This window comes from Zeugodacus cucurbitae, chromosome 4 (assembly GCF_028554725.1).
Source record: "Zeugodacus cucurbitae isolate PBARC_wt_2022May chromosome 4, idZeuCucr1.2, whole genome shotgun sequence".
NCBI classification, from domain to species: Eukaryota; Metazoa; Arthropoda; class Insecta; order Diptera; family Tephritidae; genus Zeugodacus; species Zeugodacus cucurbitae.
This window is the reverse complement of record NC_071669.1, coordinates 40485509-40505875: the sequence shown is the minus strand read 5'-3', so window position 1 is coordinate 40505875 and position 20367 is coordinate 40485509. Positions and strand designations below refer to the sequence as shown.

The following is a 20367-nucleotide window of genomic DNA, read 5'->3' as shown; positions in this document are numbered from 1 at the left end:
AAACTTGTTTAACTGTTTATTAAATTCATCACGTATACGCTTCGTAACATTTAAAATGTAAGATACAGTAAATACCTTAATAAGTACTAGGTTATGTACACAATGGTGTATAAAAATATAGTTAGGGTAATATATATATACAATTAGATAGCACTCTTGACAAATGTAGCCGTGTAGTAAGATTTACAATCTATAAAATATTTTGTCATTTAAGCATTTTATCACAACCAAAACTTAATAAGTACTTAAGGATAAGTCGGAGCGGACTAAGAGGTTTTCGTTGAACATAATTCGAAGATGGCAAATTAATTAAGTACTTTAAGTACTTCTGTATACTTAAATATCTCAGATAAATCATTAATTATGAAACAACTTACAAAATATTCAACAACAAATGTTTTATAAAACTTGCGACCTTCATAGCATTTAAGATAGATTAAGTAAAACTTTTAGCTTCTCCAGTATTCTGTATAATATGTATATAAATTAGTTCGCTGTAGCAACTATTTACTTGCTGTCGCGTGTATCATCATAGCAAAGGTGGTCATAACAAATATAGCCGGCGGTATGGATGACAGCAACTTGTACGTCTCATCGGTTATTTTGCGCGCAGGCTTCTTAATTGCCCAACCCATGCTGCGCTCCACTGCGCGTTTCCACTTGCCGTAGCGATGATGACGTTCGACGTCCGTGCTCGTGGGTAGGAAAGTGTCATAGTCCACAACCTCGTACTGTAACTCATCCGGATTAAAGTTGAACAAATCTATACCCTCCGCCTGAGCTGCACACAGCGCTGCTCCAAAGGTAGTAGTGTCAGTCAATTGCGAACGGAAAACCGTTAATCCGGCAGTGTCGGCCTGCAGTTGCATTAGTAAATTATTCATACTAATCGAGCCGTCGGCATGCAATTTATTCAGCTGGAATCCGCTCTCCTGATGCATGCACTCCAGGATGTCGCGTGTTTGGAAACAGATCGCCTCCAAGGCGGCACGCACTATGTGATGCTTAGTGGAATATTGTGTCAGGCCAATGATTAAGCCACGCGCTTCTTTACGCCAATAGGGTGCATAGAGACCCGTAAAGGCAGGCACAAAATATACATCGCCCGTTGTCGCCACCTCCTCGGCACATTTTTCCGCCTGTGAGAAGTCTTTCAATAGCCGCAAACGATTCTCTAGCCAACGTAAAGCGTGACCACCTACAGCCACAGAACCCTCCAGTGCATAAATGGCTGGTTTATTCGGTCCCAGCTTATAAGCGACCGTAGTGATAAGACCATGCGCTGAAATAACTGCTCGCTCGCCAATATTACAGAGCAGAAAGCAGCCCGAACGGTAAGTGTTTTTCGCTTGACCGGGCTTGACACACATTTGTCCCAACAGTGAGGCGTGCTGATTGCCAAGAATGCCACTAATTGGCACATCGGTGAGTACACAGCGTTCACTGGTGATGGGTCCGTAGATTTCTGAACTACTGCGTATTTCAGGCAATATACTCCGGTCTATTTTGAATGTGCGCAACAACTGTGGATGCCAATGCAAGGTTTCGATGTCCATGAGGAGTGTGCGCGAGGCATTTGTGACATCAGTGATGTGCAATGCGCCTACATTAATATATTAAGAACGAATTAGGACTAACGAATAAGAATTGCATGATATGTCAACGCATATTTACCTTTTGTGAGATTCCACACAATCCAAGTATCGATTGTGCCAACCTTACAATATCCCTCACGATACACCTTTCGCACCTCGGCGACATTATCGAAGAGCCAGCGCAACTTCAAGGCGGTAAAATAAGGTGAAACGGGCAAACCGGAAATGTGTTTAAAATGGTTTTTATCTTGATTATCCAATTTGGAGAGTACACGATCGACACACTGCTCACTTCGTATATCCTTCCAAACGAGCGCATTGTACAGCGGTTGGCCAGTACGTGAATCCCACACAACAGTCGTTTCCCGCTGGTTCGTAACACCAATACAGCTAATATCAGCGACGCTGTAACCAAGCGCGGGTAGTTGTGCACATGCCTTCTCGCAGCACTCATATACTGCGTCCATCAGTTCCAATGGATTCTGTTCAAACCAACCATCCTGTGGTGTTATCATTTTCAAATCAATTTGATAATTTGCCACTTCTTTAAAGTGAGGCACCGAATATAGAGAGAACTGCACGCTGCTGGTACCCTCATCGATAACGCCTACGAGACTCTTGCTTGTGGTAGTTGGATTCTGAGATGTAATTATACGGCGCTTAGCGCCATTCATCAATCTTTTGCCTTCCGTCATGTTTATGGTAGTCCCAGTGACTAATGGTTTAGCTGCCTTGTAATACCACAAGAAAATGTCCAGTCACAATGTAGCAGCTGAAATCGAAAATGATTTCATTACATATACATATATAGCTTTTATGATATAAGATATAAAGAATGTAAATAAAAACAAGTAAGGAAGGGCTAAGTTCGGGTGTTACCGAACATTTTATACTATCGCAATTTATTTATTTAACTTTATTAATATTATATAATACACAATTTGACCCACATATTCGACATATATATTGTATAAAGTCCATTGAAAGTTGGAAACCCTAATATTAGGTTAGAAGTACCAAGGTCCTCATGTGCGATATATGGGGCCTTGAAAACCTATGGTCCGATTTCGGCGATTTTTAGAATGGGGCTTCCACACTATAAAGGTAGTATTTGTGCAAAGTTCTGCATCGATATCTTCACTAGTGCTTCCTTTATATATTGTAAAGTTAACGATTCAGATCGTCTTCAAAGTTCTGGTATATAGGAAGTTGGCGAGGATGTGAAGCGATTTGGCCTATTTTCACGACATATCATTGAGATGTAAGGAAACTATTACAAACCAAGTTTCATTGAAATCGGTCGAGTAGTTCCTGAGATATGGTTTTTGACCCATAAGTGGGCGATGCCACGCCCATTTTCCATTTTGTAAAAAAATCTGAGTGCAGCTTCTATCTGCCATTTCTTATGTGAAATTAAGTGTTTCTGGCGTTTTTCGTTACTGAGTTAACTCACTTTTAGTAATTTTCAACCTAACCTTTGTATGGGAGCTGGCCGTGGTTATTATCCGATTTCAACTATTTTCATGGTGTGTGGTGGGGTACGTAAGAGAACTGACTGCAGAAAGTTTGGTTTATATAGCTTTATATAGATATCAAACTACTAAAGGTATATCAAGGAAACTTTCTAGAGTCGTTTCTTTTAGGTACTACCTTATACAGTCCAAAAATGGAGGAAATCGGATTGTAACCACGCCCACCGCCCATACAAAGGTTATGTTGAAAACTACTAAAAGTGGGTTAACTCAATAAAGAAAAACGCCAGAAACACTAAATTTCATATAAGAAATGACAGATAGAAGCTGCACTCAGATTTTTTTACAAATGGGCGTGGTATCGCCTACTTATGGGTTAAAAACCATATCTCAGGAATAACTCGACCGATTTCAATGAAACTTGGTTTGTAATAGTTTCTTTACATCCCAATGATATGTTGTGAAAATAGGCCAAATCGCTTTACAACCACGCCAACTTCCTATATACCAGAACTTTGAAGACGATCTGAATCGTTAACTTTACAATATATAAAGGAAGCACTAGTGAAGATATCGATGCAGAACTTTGCACAAATACTACCTTTATAGTGTGGAAGCCCCATTCTAAAAATCGCCGAAATCGGACCATAGGTCTTCAAGGCCCCATATATCGCACATGAGGACCTTGGTACTTCTAACCTAATATTAGGGTTTCCAACTTTCAATGGACTTTATACAATATATATGACGAATATGTGGGTCAAATTGTGTATTAAATAATATTAATAAAGTTAAATAAATAAATTGCGAGAGTATAAAATGTTCGGTTACACCCGAACTTAGCCCTTCCTTACTTGTTTTATTTTAAGATAATGGAAACTCTAATAAGATGAATATCGTTTTCCCATCCACTATTTCTAAAATTATGGCGCGGGTTCTTAGATTTCTTTTCAATTTCTACGAAAATTTTTAATGGACCCTTCCTATTTCCTAATTTTCATTTTTTAATATGAAAGAACAATGGAAATACAATGTTCTTTTAAAATGGTTATCGGATATAATAAAATAAAATATATGAAAGTATTCTTCTAAGTAGTTTAATCCGGATTCTCAGCAATCCTTCAAAATCGCAAGATTTATAATACTTCTTCCTCAAATGTGAACCATAAAGTCATATAATTTGATATACAAGACCATAAAACGCGCAACTTGCATAACTTACCACCTTATTGCCCTTTCATAGAACACACTTATCGAATTTGGACTGCATATACGTATGTATATAGCTATACATATAAGCATATTTGTGTACGTTCTTCGAGCATTGATAAGCCATCAATGGGAGTGACTCGGTCGAGCCCCTAATGTTGAGAGCGGAAACCAGTATGGACGTCATACGAGCGAATAAACAAAATATTTTGCATTTTTTATATACATATGTATGTATCTATGTAGATTCTGCATGTATAAAGAGTGGTGTAAACATATAGTCAGAACTGGTTTTTGGACTACGTGCGCTACAGTCCGCTACTGACTACCTAATTATAATATAACATTACTAAAGTCGCAACCGATATTTACATATCATATTTCAACCATTTTACTGTTAACAGTTGGAGCATTAGGTTATATCTGGTTCTCGTACGATTGTTTGTATGCAGCGCTACGAGTAAATAAACCGGCATGTTTTTCGTTCGAACGAAAACAAATTATTTATTCAAGTTTATTTGGTTATACAGTCCGTTTTTATACTATATACTATTTTTATATAAACCTATTTTTATACTCCAAGCGCATATTTCACAAGAGTAAAATAAAATGGTTTATTCATTTAAATATTTTTGATAACACTTAAAAGTAGGCGAGATAGATATCTAATTACATAATTTAGATATATAATTCCCATAGATAAAGGTATTGCTTAAAAGTTAAGAAAGCAAGAAATCTCTGAACACCACTACCAGAAACCAAATTTGGACTATTGCGGTCAACCACTCATTTTTAGGTGTCAGGTTATGGGTTAGATAGTACCTACTACGCCTACTACATACATAATAAAAAGCAGAATGAATTATAAAAATCACAGTTTGTAACCATGGACTGCGACAATTCTTTTTTAAAAGTGGTTCAAATCGATGAATACCACTTTTAGCCCTAAAACATATTCGTGATAACTGCGAATCTCTGCCTGATTTATACTATATATCTTATCCAATAATAGATCAGTCTAGATTATCCTTTAGCGCCTTCCCATCATGGAAATCTCTGACGCGTGCGACCATGCCACTGCCTTACTGATTCTGTATATCATATATATGTATGTATGTATGTGTATACAAATATTTTGTTTACAAGGCATTAAAACAATCTCATAGTATAAGTACATGACATTTTTCGTGTTCAACAGCAAGTGGCACATATTTTAAATATTTTTTTGTTTTTGTTACAATATGTATTTAATATTTTTAAATTTAAACGGAAATGAATGAGTGGTTAATTATGCAAAAAAAATATTACAAAACAAATTTCTTGGTTCCTCATTGGACAACGATTTCTCAGTGAGATTATTATTTCGTGGAAATAGCTCATAAAATTATATTTGTAATTTTATAACAAGTTATAAAAGTATAAAGATTTTCTACACGATCTGATAAAGTAGTGAAACCCCTTCATATTCTGTTATTCAGTCTATGTAAAGCCAAAGTATGAATGTCTTATATAGAGATAAGATCGACAAGGGAGATAATTGAATATAATGCCCAGCTACCATGACAACAAGACAGCTTCCACCGTCCTTTGCGACACCCAAATACTTCTGACATATCGCCAAGACCCTTTTGATGCGCCAAAGCGCTTGGACTCTATTATTAAGTTCCTAAGACGGCTAATGTCAATTCCAGTCACTTCGTTGGGTTCGCCGAAGGTGCCAGAAAGACCCCGCTACTGCACAGGTGCTGGTTGTTGCCCAGTGTTTGGCAAGTTCACTCGAAGTCAGTGTGTCCAGCGCTCTAGGGCAAGTGGACCACGGTCTACCCATCGAAACTTATCGTCTACATGCTCAATATTATGGGTTCCCTTTGTACCAAAAATAAGCTCAATAGATATCTAATGGATATTTTGAATTCATTGCAATAGAGATGGTAGACGCCTTACGTATGAACTTTGCTCTCGATTTAGTGAAACGTTAGAATAGGTAATGTTAAATAATTAGATGTCATGAGACCTTGCGTTTAACTTGAAATTTTCTACGAACTTATTTATCATAACTTCCTTTAACAATAACCAAATTATGAAACATTCGACTGCCACGTTCAATTCATAAGGTTTGTAGTAACCTATGTTTTTTTCTTATAAGTCGGCATATTTAATCTACAAATATTTACGATTATTACTTTTATTCTCTAATAGCTGCTATAAACATTCACATTGCCAAATACGTATAAACACAACAACAATACAAAACACTTGCACTTACACTCACTAATCCAGCTCGACTGTGTCCACGCCAGAGGGTAAAGTACAAATTCTGTCTAATTACATGCAACTCTAGAACTGCTAAAGTCGACGATAGCAGGCGATCGTTCGTTGATATGCAGTGTTCAAAGATAATAAACCAACAACAATAACTCCAAATTGTTATGCGTTATTTATGTAGAAATTTAGTATGTGTGTAAGTTTAGACACACACGAGACGAATATTTATTATACAAATACACTGTGCTATGAATCGCGAAACACGTCTGTCCACCAGCTATGAGCAATGCAAACTGCCGGCCACATTTAAGCGACAAACGTGGATAGAGCCAAATCGAAAGCATTGGCGATTAACCAAATGATCGCCGAACGTAGTAGTAAGAGCAAAACGATGGAATTTTTGTGTTCAGGCGATAACGACAATAGTATAGTACGTATAAATGTACATATATACACACATACATATATGTTTATAAACATTTTTACGAGAGGTGTGATAAGAAAAATCGATTCTAATTGCCTTGGTGGAGGCCAAGGGTGGCAATGACGGCAGCGATGACAATGTCAATGACAAGTGGGGAAAAGCTGAGCTGTGCACCCAAGCGATCCCACAAAGCAACGTGGGAACATACGATCGTTCGACAGCAAAAAATATAGGCAAGCGTGTCTCCTTAACAGCTTGTTGGAAGCTTTGCAGGATGCCACGTGTGTGTGTAATAGTGGGCGGTAATGATAACGACGAGCGGTGTGTTTCAAATATACTCATATAAATATGTTAGTATTTGATAGATATATTGCATATTATTTTGGGGCTCGCCCGTGCCGATAAAATACAGTTAGAAGTATTGGCATTTCAAGTACTCATACATTGTATCAATAAAGATTTACGAGTAAGCAATTGAAAGGGCAAATAATCATATCGTAAAACACTTGTTTCGTGAATACTTAAGTGCAAATTGCGAATGCAGTGCGAATAAGTGCTACTTTGATTTTGCTAGTATCAAGTACCTAAATGCTATGTACATACACACATTTCTGCGAAATATACAATATGTATTACAAGGTACGTGAAGTGCTATAAAGAAAAAGATTATTATCAATATATTTTATTTTGCCCGCTGATCCATTGCATCATAGCACATAAAATGTGGAGGAGTTGCTGAGTCATATGGATGAAATAATACACTAACAACAATGAATGTCAGCTGATATAGATTTAGTTTTAAGCATAATCAAAATTTAGTTAGCTCAGCTACAAACGAAAGCGTTTATTTCATATTTCACACAAAACATTTCTATTATTGTCTTTGAGTACTAATCTGAACTAAAAAATATCAAAGTTTCACAACTTTTCTTAATCTATAGTTCTCAAAGGAGTTTTTACAACTGAAAAGGAATTATTTTGAATATATTCTCTCATTCAGCTTGTGATACCGGTAAATTGAAGGAATTACCCTATTCATTAGTCACATATCCACCATGTGTGGCAGATTGAATCAGCATAGGCAATGTCCTCTTTTCCAGAAACAAAAAAGATTCCATTCAAATCGAAAATAGCCCTAAACTCCCCTCATCTAACACCTATTTCCCTTTCGTTCCACCATGGCGGAGCAGTTCGTTTCCTGGCCCTCCCGTTGGATGACTTGGATGACAATTGAATTAGGTTTACCGGTTCAGGCAGGTTTGGGTAACCGCTACAACAACAACATTACTATCAAATGAGGAGGCCAAGATGTGTACCGTTACAACAAATTCATTGCTCTAGATAGAGATTATTTTAAAGAATATGGGAATATCAAAACTTTCAAACTTCTAGATAGAAGTTATTTTAAAGAATATGGGAATATCAATACTTTCAAACATCTATTCATTACGTAGATTACTATCCTGTATCCATTCCTTTCAAAAAATATTTTTGTGGTTCAAAACAAAAGTTGGTAACGATTTTAAAATGAGATCATAAAGTTATTTTCCCATTTAAAAATTATAAAATCACGACAACTTTTTTCACGCTAGCTTATTAAATACTGTCTTAAAATAGAAATTCTCAGTTTTAATAAGCCGGTTTTACATTAAATCGCAAATATTTTGTTGCTCACAGGTTTAGCATTAAAATATATTGAGTTTTGGCGTAAAGTAGACACCCCACTGCCACCACTTCTGCTAAGAATATCATGCATACACACCCCTTTTATTAACACCAACGACACTTTCTTAATTATATTTACAAATATAAATGAGAAATTTCTACGAAAACGTTGAGATTTTTCACGAGGCTAGGAGAATTCACGTTTCGACGTTTTATTTACCTGCATACATACATACGTACATATATTTAATACAAATGTGAATGCATACTTTTATAAGGTGAGATCAAAATTAAATGCACAACAGAATGTTTTTTTGTCATTAAATACAAACATGCACACATGCAAGGCTTTAGTACAATGTGAACAACAATATGGTAAATGCGTTTCAATGCAATTTTTATACGAAATTCAGTTGCCAAAAATACAGGATCAAGCATAGTATACAATTAATTATTCACCTAGAAACAAAGCAAGTTCAATGATACAACAGAATAAAGCTCATTTACGAAATGTTCAGAATCTGGCGCGCAGAAGTGTAGATACATACATAGATACAATTATATAAATAACTTGAGCCTTACACCATTCCTAGAGGCAACGTCGAGTTCATCATTTTAATACAGCTTTTAATAATGCTACAACTTTTTTCGAAAATTATTTCCCAGGCCTACAAAATCGTGGTTTTGAGTCGCAGTCATTTCATTTCATTTCTGACCAAATTAAGTTTTTAACCTTTTATCACGTCCAATTATATCGGTTAAATACCTTTCCCTAGTTCCATATATCACATACATTTTGCCTGAAAAAAATAACTGTTGATATACTGGAAACCCAACAAAATTAACTGAACTGACAGACAAATATGTATAACGAACGATAAAGCTTTCAAACAAATGACTAATTATTTTAGCACAATTTTGCGAGAAAGCGATAAAAAAACATATTACAAATTTTGTCTAACATGGTGTAAATAAACATGTTATCAGAACAGGTACTTGATGCTTACACACTAGCCATTGATTGCTCATTGAAGTTATCCTAGATACACATAATAATCAACTGACTAATGAATGGATCTAGTGTGATATATCGGATGTGCATACATAAATATTAAGTACTAATTTATATATTTATAAGCAAATATATACACACGAAGGAAATCGAACCAAACCCGTATATATTAAATTTGCATACTACAAATAAATAATTCTTCAGGCACGAGCTGGTACATACATACAGTAGCAGACAGTGAAATCCGGACAACCCGTCGATTTGTATTTAAAGGGCGATTGTGACCGACCAGTGTAATTTACTGCCGATAAGCTTATTCTTTCACATAAATACGTGTCCGGTATACGTTTTATAGTATAGCTTAAATATGCCGTATTAAAAAAAATGTCCGAAATGGAAAAAAATAATATTTTGTTTTTGGGAAAAGAAAAACTGACTATTCGGGAAATAAGTAATCGAGTTGGCTTCAGCAAGTCCTCCGTCGGAGAATTCCTAAAAAATTTCGATAGAACAAGGTCTCTTAAGGAAAAAACTGGCTCTGGAGCAAAGAAGAAGACAAATCAAAGGAAAATCGGTTGATGTAATGTATTTGCTTGAGGGATCGTTTCAAAACTGCTAAGGACATTAAAGTGAAGTTATTTCAAGATGTCGGTATAGAAATTTGCGCAAGAACCGTTCGTTGAAGGCTACAAGATGTTGATTTGACCACTCGTTGGCCCGCGTAAGGCGGAGAACTTGTGAGTAGTTCAAGGACGAATGACTTCAAAGAACCGTTAAGCAGAGAGGCAGCCGAATAGTATGGGGATGCTTTTCTTACCATGGCCTTGGACAACTAGCCCTAATAGATGGAAGCGTCAACGGGTTTAAGTACCAGAAGATACTTGAGATGAATTTAATACCTTCAATAGAGGACCATTTTTCATGAACGGATGTCCTTATTTTTCAGAATGCCTCTGTTGTCATGTCAGCGTGCCAAAATAGTAAGTATGATTTTTTTTGCACATCTAGAGGTTATTGCTATAATTTTAATCACAAATTGTATACTTGTCCTTTCATTTTTCTTTGAGGTGAAGAATTATTTATCAAAAATCGGGGTTTCATCTTTAGAGTGTTCTGGTAATAATCCGGATCTTAATCAAATTGAGAACCTTTGTTTTATAATGAAGACTCAGATAAATAGTCAATTATTCTCTCTATATTATTGTTTTAAAGAAAAAAGTTTAAACATTTTTAGTTGTCCGGATTTCACTGTCCGCTACTGTACATACATATATCACATCACATATGTACGTATGTGTGAATTTTCTATGTGAGGTGCTGTTATCAATGATATATTTATGACAAATCGCTTATCAGAAATATTTTTAGAACCGCATATTTATTAATTTGTTCAAATTTGAGTTTTAGATAGTAAATGCCCATTCTACAGAATTGGAGAGAAATTTGTTGAACATTTATTGATTAGCTTAAAAAAACAATAAGAATCATTTTATTGTACTATAAACGTACATATAATTCCTCTATGAAGACAGGGATCCGGATGTTTATAATTTGGTAGCTGAGTATTTGGGCAAGACAGTTTTCTATTGTCTACCAAGATCAAAAAATCTTAATTTTTCTGAAAGATTCTTTTTGTTCTACCATCAGTTGTCTTCATAATAAAAGCAGCTTTCATAAATAGGTTGAATATATGGTAATTTAAATTAACTTATTTCCGTCAAAAAAAAAGTCAAAATCACGAAGAAGTGATAAAGTATGTTGAATTAATTCAAACAACAAATATTTAAGAATTAACTAACATAATAATATACTAATTAAACTAATATCTGATAGACTTTGTTCCGTATCCTGAGATATATGTAAACAAATACAGTAGTTTTCCGAAATAATGAACACATTAATTGTCAGGCCTGTTCGTTAAATCTTATTTCGTTATTTCGAGTATTCACTTAGCGGCATGTTTTTCCAAAAAAAAATTTTAAATATCCGTAAGTTTTAGTTTAATAAATTGTTTATTAAATTATTAGTTTAAAAGGAAAACCCATAACGGAACAATTCAAATGTTGCCTTAAGAGAAGTAATGTGATTAAACAGCAAATTCATGTTCTACGAGATCAAAATATTTTTTCATTAGTAATACTCGTAAATTTCTATAGCTATTTAAAAACATAATTGATCGCTATTCGCTTCGATGGAATACGAAGATTATGTTTGACTCCTTATAATAGTTGTAAACAATTTCAGTAAAATTATCTTCTCAAAAGATAAAGGCCGAGTTATCGTTTATCATTTGCATGAGAAATTCAACTACACATAGTTTTCATACACAAATCACCGTATTCATGAATTTATAAAAAAAAAATTGTTTTCAAGCATTATATAATTCCAATTATTAAATACATATACATATGTACTCACTCATTTGACGTCACAGTGGTATCATCGCTATCATCTTATTTCCGTTCTACCACTTTATTAGACGGGACGAGCCCTTGACGAGCCCACCTGGTGCTAAAACCTGATTGGTTTGCTTTCGAATTGATTTCAACATACATACATACGCATGTAAATACATATGTATTATAGTAAATACACTTGTTCCTCTAGATAACTATGAGTTCTAACACTATTTTTACTATATTCCTAACATCATTCCATTGTGATGAATGGTATTTATTATCTTTTTGCCTACTTTAGAATCTGTCATTTACGCAATTGCTTTATGCACTACTGGCTCACCGTCAAAACATTGAACACGAGTATAAATATTAGCTTGTTACAATTTTAATTACAAAACCATAATTATTTCATTTCCATGTTTGACACAATTGATTTTGAATTTGTTTTTTGCTAAATATTATTAATTAAACACATGACGAGCCCACCTTTTACAAATTACAATTTGATCTTTTCCAGCTGAATACATGCCTTTTGTTACAGGTCGTTCTCATCTGATAGAAAGTATCACTCACGTAACATAGCCTGCGAGATCTCGCCAAAAAATATATATATATTTCTTCTCGGATACGTTTGTGCACTCAATAGTTTTCAAGATAACATCTTTCCACATTTATACTTAATTTTTATTGTAAGTTTTTGATCGAATGATAACGATTTAATTTGATTTATTTTAGAAATATACATTATCGAAAATACAGGAAGATTGTATTTGAAATTTTTTCAGTTCGAACACCCTTTTTTCTATTTCACTTGTTCCATTATCATTTTGGTCCGGTTCGCTAAGAAATTGATGCAAGTGTTTCCGAACATGGCGTCAAATGAAAATTTTTAGTGGACATGAAATCTAAAAAAGTTCTACAATCAAAGTGAATTATAACTACTATAAAGTTTAAATATATAATTAAGAAATCGAAATGATGGATGTTCCGCCTCCACCAAGAGGTACGTAAATTGGTGATTAAAGAAACTTCTGTGCACCGCGAGTTCGTGACCACAGCATAACCCCATTTAAACCGCCTATTGGTTCTTTACAAACTAAAATTTGTCGGAATGAGCAAGTTGTTTTACAAGCAAATTTTGTTTATACAGATTCCAGTCTGCGAAATATAATTGACAAATTGGCAGAATTTGTTGCACGAAATGGGCCCGAATTTGAAATGATCACCAAACAAAAGCAGCAAGGCAATCCAAAATTTGATTTTCTTTATGGAGGCGAATTCGCTGGTTATTATCAATATAGAGTGGTCGCAGAGCAAGCGTGTAAGCCATTTCAATTTTTATTTCAGTTCTTATAATATTAATAACTATTAGCTGAATCGAATTAAAATTCTTAAATTCAACTTACTTACAGTTTTGAAACAACAAGGGGGTATGCCGCAAACCTCTCCACATCATTCAACATCAGTTCATCATATGCCGCATAATCAAAATCCACAAGCTTTATCACCAGCTGTGCCTCATCTTTTCACACAAGGTCCGCCGAATCAGATGCACATATCACAAACAACAGGATTAGCACAAAACTCACATGGCGGAAATAATTTCAGTATGAATTTACAGCAACCTCCACCATCTTCCACTAACACTGCAAACATAGCAATAAATATAACTGGTCAAATAGAAGCTATTAACATGCAACAAAACGCTTTACGGGAACAAATTCATCAGTCCGAATCGAATCTCTCCGCACAACATTCGGTAATTTATATTTAATTATACTTTTATATTTTGTTTGTTGGGGAAAAATCTGTGTAAGCTAAGCGATAAACTATTTAGAAGGTACGAAATTTGAGATATTTTTTATTTTCACGTGTGCTTAACAAAAGTTAACGTTATTTGAGACTCAATTGTATATTTCATCGGGCTTTGTGTGCTTGACATCGTATTGTTACTATAAAAGTGAATAATGATTTAAATATTAAGGAAAAGTGAGTACAATACGTTTTAAATCGGTTAAACCTAATATACAAAAAATATTTGCAACTTTCAACTATCGAGTTGAACAGTCGCTACACTTTTTGAGGAACATTGCCAGCCTAAGTAAAGCAAGCATCAAGTTTATATGCGGGTATTTTGTGTTTATAGTGAAATTTCAATAAGTAAAGTGTGATGATTTTACCAAAAGTGTTTGCTTCTCTATGGGCCGCTTATTTATATATACGTAAATAATTATGTATATTACAACGTAAACTATTGCAACTACTCAAAGTTTAACCTCTTGGGAATGTCGTTTCGATTTTTACTCAATTGCATGGGATTTCAAGTAGTTCTTTCGGCATCAATTTTAATGTCTCATACGTGTATATCCGCTATACTCTAATATGTGCTGAAAAAAACTGAAAACGTGTTTCTTCTAAACGTAGTAGATATTAAGTTATTTTTTGCATACTATATATATTGTATGTAATTATTTAATATGTCAATGCTCATACATATATTACGCCTTCAAGCCTATATTTAAATGTTTGCTTTACTTATATATTTTTAAAACCTCCATATGACACAAACAAACCTCAAAACAAAAAACAAACAAAACCTATTTCGCCTTGAAATATTTGTGGTTCGAATTCGCTCAATCCTTCGTCTTTGCACTACGTCCAAAAAATACTAAAAACTTTAGGCAATGATGGCACAACAATCGAAGCAAGTCGAAGAGGCCATTGAAACGGCACAAAATACTCATTTGGAAAAACAGGCCGAAGAGAATAGCATAGTGTTGCGAGAATTTGACGGTATACTGCAGCCAATAATTGAGTCTTGTACCAAGGATAGCATTTCAGCAGGTAAATATGAGCAAACCTATAAAAACATTTAATAGTTTGTAAAATTGTACAATTTCTCTTATGAGACTTTTTTTGTTAAACATAGTTATTTTTAAAACTATTTATTCCATATTTTATATGTAATACTCTTTAAATTTGCAAAAATGTTAACAATATAAAGTAACATTTTTGGTATTGCAATTTTAGGCAAAAACTGGATATTACAGCATTCATCCGACAGCGCAAAAAGCAATGTTGTTTTACAATATCTTTTAAAAAAGTATGCGTCAGTTAATCAATTACTTTATTTAACTAATTTATTAACTCATAAACAAAATTTCTCTTCCACTCGTGGTGACCAAGATGTGCAATAGGAGCGTCATTTTGTCTTACCCATATTAACTTACATTCGAATACAAATTTATTTATTTAATTTCTTGCTCCCTCACTCGTTTAATATAATATGAAAAAGCGAAAAATGTAGATACTTGAACTTTATTTCAATAGTCAGTATTTCAGGGAATGCATTTTTCGATTGAAATGTACACTCTGAAATACTGTTACTTTTGTGTACACTTAAAAAAACATATACCTTCTTCCTAATTTAAAATAAACAAATTTGCAAATTGAAGTAGAACGAACGATTGTTTCGCGAAAAATAGGCTATGTAGAGTACAATCAATTTTCAGTGGGCAAGAGACACGGAAAATATCTTTGTGAATTTATTTTTAGGGCTTTGGTCAATGGTTCAACGTTTCAACAAAAATTGCATCTTATATATTTAGTAAATGATATACTCCATCACTGGTAAGTTGTGCCAACGAATTTTTTATTTAATAATTTTAATTGGAATTATATATTGAAATTAAACTAAAAATTTATGTAAAACATTAAAATTGGTTAAATAATATAAAACAATTGTTTAATTTTATTTTTCTAACAATTCACAAACAGTTACAACAAAAAATTATAAAAATCTGTCAACAAAATTATTCTAAATTAAGCCTATAAAAATAAATTTATTAAGAAAATATCAAGCAAAGATTAAAAACATATTTTAAAAGGAAAATTTTCTTTTTATAAACATTTTCGAATAATTGCCTATAAAATAATGATTCCGTTTTTGCAGTGTGCGCAAGAACTCTCATGATCTGAAGAATAATTTGGAAAATGTGGTCATACCTATGTTTTGCAGCGCAGATTTAAGTGAGTTGTAGCTAACATTTCATAATGGTTGACGATGGTCTAAAGTTAATGTCTATATTTTTTATTAAAGTTGCCACGACAGATCAGCGCAGCAAACTCACAAAGCTTCTATCACTTTGGGAGTCAAAAGCGAAATTTTTCGATGCATGCGTTATATCTAAGTTGCAGTCGCCCGACTCATCGATGCAGGAATACAAAACGAATTTGCAGAATATGCATCAAGATATCGTCACTAAATTCGCGCAAAGCACAAAGTCCACACTAGAGAAGTATGCAATGATATATGATAAATAAAAATAACAATAATCCATATAAATATTTTTAATTTTTGTCGGCTCTCGTCTCTACAAACATGTAGTTATCAGAAACAGCATCAAATTTTCATTCAGCATGCAACGCAGCAAATCACACAATTGGAGCAGCAAAAACAGCAGTTGGAACAACAAATGCTGGCTTCTGTGCTGCCAAATGCAGCGGCGATTTTGCCCCCAGCCGCATCATTACCTACACCACAACAACAACAGCCAGCTGTTCCCAAAATTCCATCACTGATGGCGCAAAAGGTTTCAATGCCAGATGACGACGATGAAATTATGAAACCACCGGGTGTTGACGATGGAAATTATGGTGGCACTGGTGGTGGAGGCGCTGTTGATTTCGGCAATAACAACAGAAATCATCACTATCAACAGCAACAACAACCGCAAAAGCAAAACTATGATAATAGCATCAATTATGGACAAACAAGCGGTCCACAACAAACTAATTTCGCGCTGGATAATATGGCTCCAACAAGCAGTGCAGGGAATTTCTTCATACCTGATATGTCAAAGCCACCTCCAGGTTTTGCTAGCGGTGCTAATGCGCCCGTCAGCCAAATGCCGATCGGTTTACAACAACCATTTGCTCCAATGAACAACATTCCGCATGCCAACAACAACAATAGCGGTGTAGGCGCTGGTAACATTGACGGAGCTAATCTTAAAGCCGCTGGGTCCAACATAGACGTGGTGGCACTCAATGCAGCCATACAACTGGTTTTGAAACAGCAGAACCAACAATTGCAAAATTCTCAACAAAATGTCGAAGGCGCCGGGCAACATCTGACGCATACAGACATGGCGACCAAAATGCCAGCACTGTCACAAGCTCCAATGCCGCCACACCACATGTTAGACAATGAAGAGCTTCCAGCTGCGCAACTGGGCGTTGTGACGCCACAGACTGAAACGGAGGAACAGAAGCCATCAGCGCCTTATTATGATTTGCCAGCAGGATTGATGGTGCCATTGATACGGCTAGATGACTACACATACAAGCCGCTCGATCCCTCGGAAATCCGTTTGCCACCACCCGCGCCGCAAAGTGAGCGTCTGACTAATGCATTGGCGGCATTTTACGCGCCACCTACACATGATCGGCCACGTGATACGTATGCATCCATACTTATTATAACGCATATACGTATATTTTGATTAACTTGTATACCATATAAACTTTTGTTTATCCAAACAGTGAAGGCTGGGAAAAGCTCGGACTTTATGAATACTATAAGGTGAAAAATGTGGCGCGAAAGCAAAAGGAGGAGGAAATACAAAAAGGTGAACGCGAGAAAACACGTTCACCCTCGCCGATTGTTTTGGAAAAACCAAAAACGAAAAAACTTAATAAACGATGCTATCGGTAAGTAGATTTGCTAAATTTATAATGCTGCCTTAGAGCTATAATTGATAAATACTTATTCATTTATCCAGTTCCAAGAGTCGCAGTCGATCCAAATCACGCTCACCATACCGTTCACCACCTCCTGCTCGTTCATCTTCCGCACGTCGCAATAATCGCTATAGCCAACGTAGTCGTTCACCTAGACGTTCGCCACCGAGAGAACGAAGTGAGCGCGAACGCGATTCATCTAGTAGTAGTCGGGAAAATAGGCCAGAACGTGCCAATCCACGACGTGAGCGATCCGTCACTCCGCCTAGTTTCTTGTAAGTAAAGGTTTATACAATACTTCCAATAAATACTAACGCACATGTGACATTATTGCCAATTATCATTTGCTTAGTGGTGGTAATTTCCCGAAACCCAATGAATTTATCGAAGAAACAAATAAGGGTCATCAAATGCTAAAGAAAATGGGTTGGGCTGGCTCAGGTACTGGTCTCGGCTCAAAACAACAGGGCATTGAACAACCCATCTCAGGAGGCGAAGTGCGCGATCGAAAAGACATGTTTAAGGTATTCAAATATTTTTTGGCAACTTATTTAGAAATTATTCATGTTTATATTTTTAGGGTGTTGGAATTAATATGAATGACCCCTTTGAGAATTTCCGCAAAAATAAGGGTGCCGCTTTCGTGCATAGAATGCGTGCACGAGATGACAAAAGTTAAATGAATTGTTTTCTATATTCATTAAATATTTATATAAATTAAAAGGCTTAAAATATAAATAAAGTTCAATTATTGTAACAGTGTCGCTGTTTTCCAATAAACCAATTAATTATAACAGTTTTTTGCTATAAAATGATATTGTTTGTGGTTTGAAAACTAGAAAATAGACATTTTGTAGAAAAAATGCGATTTTCTTTTGTAGAGTTAAGTAATTTAAAGAACTGACATTTTAAATTGAGCATTGGCTACGGGTTTTCCAAATAGATTCACTTCGTACTTTTCTTAAAAAAACAAGTATGAAATCATTGTAATTGTGCTTTAGCAATTGTTATGATTTAAATGATATGTGATAGAAAGCAGAACACTTGTTTACAGAGTCAATTAAGAAAAGAAAATATATTATTTTCAAACAAATCACTTTACTAGAAACAACTGTCATAAAGTAACATTTCACTCATATTTTAACAATTTTTTTTTAAATACTACGCTTCAACATTGAATGCTGTATTAGCGGCTTTAGCATTCACTTTGTCGAGTATTTGTTTCAATCCCTTACCAGGGCCGCACTCAAATGTTCGTGGAAAATCAACTCCTTGCCGACGTTCATACATTAAATGCATCGTTTGTTCCCATTTCACTGGTTTGACAATCTAAAAATGCAAAATTTTTTTCAATTTTACAAAACTGTTTTCGGTACATTTCACTACTCACTTGTTTTGGTAGCTGTTTTAATATATGCGTCCCATTTCGGTACGGTTTGCCGTCTACATTTGAAAATACTCGAATAAGTGGATCCTTTATTAGAATATTTTTTAGTGCCTTGGCAAAGGGTTCAACGGCAGATTGCATAATAGGCGTATGGAAAGCTCCGTTTACTTGTAAACGTTTCATTCGTCTAATTTTTAGAGCCTTCGCATTTACCTCTATGTATTGCAAAGCATCCAGATGTCCAGCCAGTACCTTGCAATGTGGATACATATAATTTGCTATGCCGCAATATGGAGCTTCTACACCACGTTCCAAACACCACTGTTGCGCTTGTGCGCAAATAGTTCCAACTTGTGTATCAGGACCGTATAAAATTAGCGCCATTCCACTGGGCACAGCATCGCATGCCGCTTGCATTGCGTTAGCACGAACCTGTACTAAACGTAACGCTTTGTCGAATGGCAATGCTCCGGCAAACACTAATGCCGTAATCTCGCCTAAACTAAACCCTGCTGCTGCTACACAATTCTCAATAGCACGAGGTCTTTCCTCGCGTAATTGTTCCAATGCGGCCAAAGAGGAAACCATCACAGCTAGTTGAGCATGTTCAGTGCGATTAAGTTTCTCGCGTGGACCTTCAAGACAAACTTTCAGCAAATCATAACCCAACACTTCATTTGCTAATTCAAATATAGATCGCGCTGAAGGAAATCGCATTAGTTGCGCCGCCATTCCAACATACTGTGATCCTTGACCAGGAAATAACATAATAGATGTTTCTTTTGGATCGATAGCACGCCGTTCGTTTACATCATTTTCCAACGCATTTACCAAATGCATTTGTGAGCGCTTTTGTACATTAGATGTTGCCGAATCCTGTGTGGTTGTCGGCTGATTTGTGTCGGGATTCGTATCCTCTGCATTTTTGCTTATAAGGCGTACTTGGACTCCCCCAAGAAAACTTCTGATTGGTGCTTTTAAAGCCCATTTTGATAAAATATACCTTTGAAGTAGCATTTCTTTCACAGAACTTTATTATGATAAGGCACCGGCCAATAAACAGCTGATGCATGTGATAGCACAGATCCAGTGTTGTAATCAGTCAAATGGTTTTAATTTTCAGAAGACTCATGACAATATCATTTTTTTATATATTTAGGTTAGTAGATTTAATTTAATTTATTTACAATTATTTTT

General features: G+C 35.3%; 3 protein-coding genes across 7 annotated transcripts; 1 reads left to right on the top strand and 2 right to left on the bottom strand.

Annotated features, from left to right (window-relative positions):
* Positions 1 to 486: 486 nt before the first annotated feature.
* On the bottom strand, positions 487 to 12646 carry LOC105214875 (glycerol kinase). 4 transcript variants are annotated; one of them, XM_054228507.1, is made up of 3 exons: positions 12528 to 12646; positions 1675 to 2367; positions 487 to 1603 (listed from the first exon to the last, which is right to left on the bottom strand). In XM_054228507.1, the coding sequence occupies exons 2-3, from the start codon at positions 2288 to 2290 to the stop codon at positions 504 to 506; spliced, it is 1716 nt and encodes a 571-aa protein (XP_054084482.1). In that variant the 5' UTR covers positions 2291 to 2367; positions 12528 to 12646; the 3' UTR covers positions 487 to 503. The 4 variants fall into 4 exon arrangements, with proteins under 4 accessions (XP_054084482.1, XP_011186852.1, XP_011186851.1 ...); XM_011188550.3 differs by lacking the exon at positions 12528 to 12646 and adding an exon at positions 12382 to 12507; XM_011188549.3 differs by lacking the exon at positions 12528 to 12646 and adding an exon at positions 12061 to 12347.
* Positions 12647 to 12876: 230 nt separating this feature from the next.
* On the top strand, positions 12877 to 18542 carry LOC105214876 (calcium homeostasis endoplasmic reticulum protein). Of its 2 annotated transcripts, XM_011188551.3 has the most exons (13): positions 12877 to 13044; positions 13192 to 13362; positions 13454 to 13800; positions 14723 to 14885; positions 15072 to 15144; positions 15597 to 15671; positions 15994 to 16070; positions 16141 to 16339; positions 16429 to 17502; positions 17586 to 17753; positions 17825 to 18058; positions 18136 to 18307; positions 18364 to 18542. In XM_011188551.3, exons 1-13 carry the CDS (start codon positions 13017 to 13019, stop codon positions 18460 to 18462), a joined length of 2880 nt encoding a protein of 959 aa, XP_011186853.1. In that variant the 5' UTR covers positions 12877 to 13016; the 3' UTR covers positions 18463 to 18542. The 2 variants fall into 2 exon arrangements, with proteins under 2 accessions (XP_011186853.1, XP_054084481.1); XM_054228506.1 differs by lacking the exon at positions 13192 to 13362.
* Positions 18136 to 20323, bottom strand: LOC105214878 (probable malonyl-CoA-acyl carrier protein transacylase, mitochondrial). Its single transcript, XM_011188552.3, has 2 exons — positions 19174 to 20323; positions 18136 to 19112 (listed from the first exon to the last, which is right to left on the bottom strand). The coding sequence occupies exons 1-2, from the start codon at positions 20185 to 20187 to the stop codon at positions 18945 to 18947; spliced, it is 1182 nt and encodes a 393-aa protein (XP_011186854.1). The 5' UTR covers positions 20188 to 20323; the 3' UTR covers positions 18136 to 18944.
* Positions 20324 to 20367: the final 44 nt, after the last annotated feature.

Coding starts and splice junctions, on each gene's coding strand:
- LOC105214875 (XM_054228507.1), bottom strand. CDS start 2,290: ATGACGGAAGGCAAAAGATTGATGAATGGCGCTAAGCGCCGTATAATT. Junction 1,604..1,674: donor TGTGTGGAATCTCACAAAAG/GTAAATATGCGT, acceptor ATATTAATGTAG/GCGCATTGCACATCACTGAT.
- LOC105214876 (XM_011188551.3), top strand. CDS start 13,017: ATGATGGATGTTCCGCCTCCACCAAGAG. Junction 13,363..13,453: donor AGTGGTCGCAGAGCAAGCGT/GTAAGCCATTTC, acceptor ACTTACTTACAG/TTTTGAAACAACAAGGGGGT. Junction 15,145..15,596: donor TTACAATATCTTTTAAAAAA/GTATGCGTCAGT, acceptor ATTTATTTTTAG/GGCTTTGGTCAATGGTTCAA.
- LOC105214878 (XM_011188552.3), bottom strand. CDS start 20,187: ATGCTACTTCAAAGGTATATTTTATCAAAATGGGCTTTAAAAGCACCA. Junction 19,113..19,173: donor TAAAACAGCTACCAAAACAA/GTGAGTAGTGAA, acceptor TTGCATTTTTAG/ATTGTCAAACCAGTGAAATG.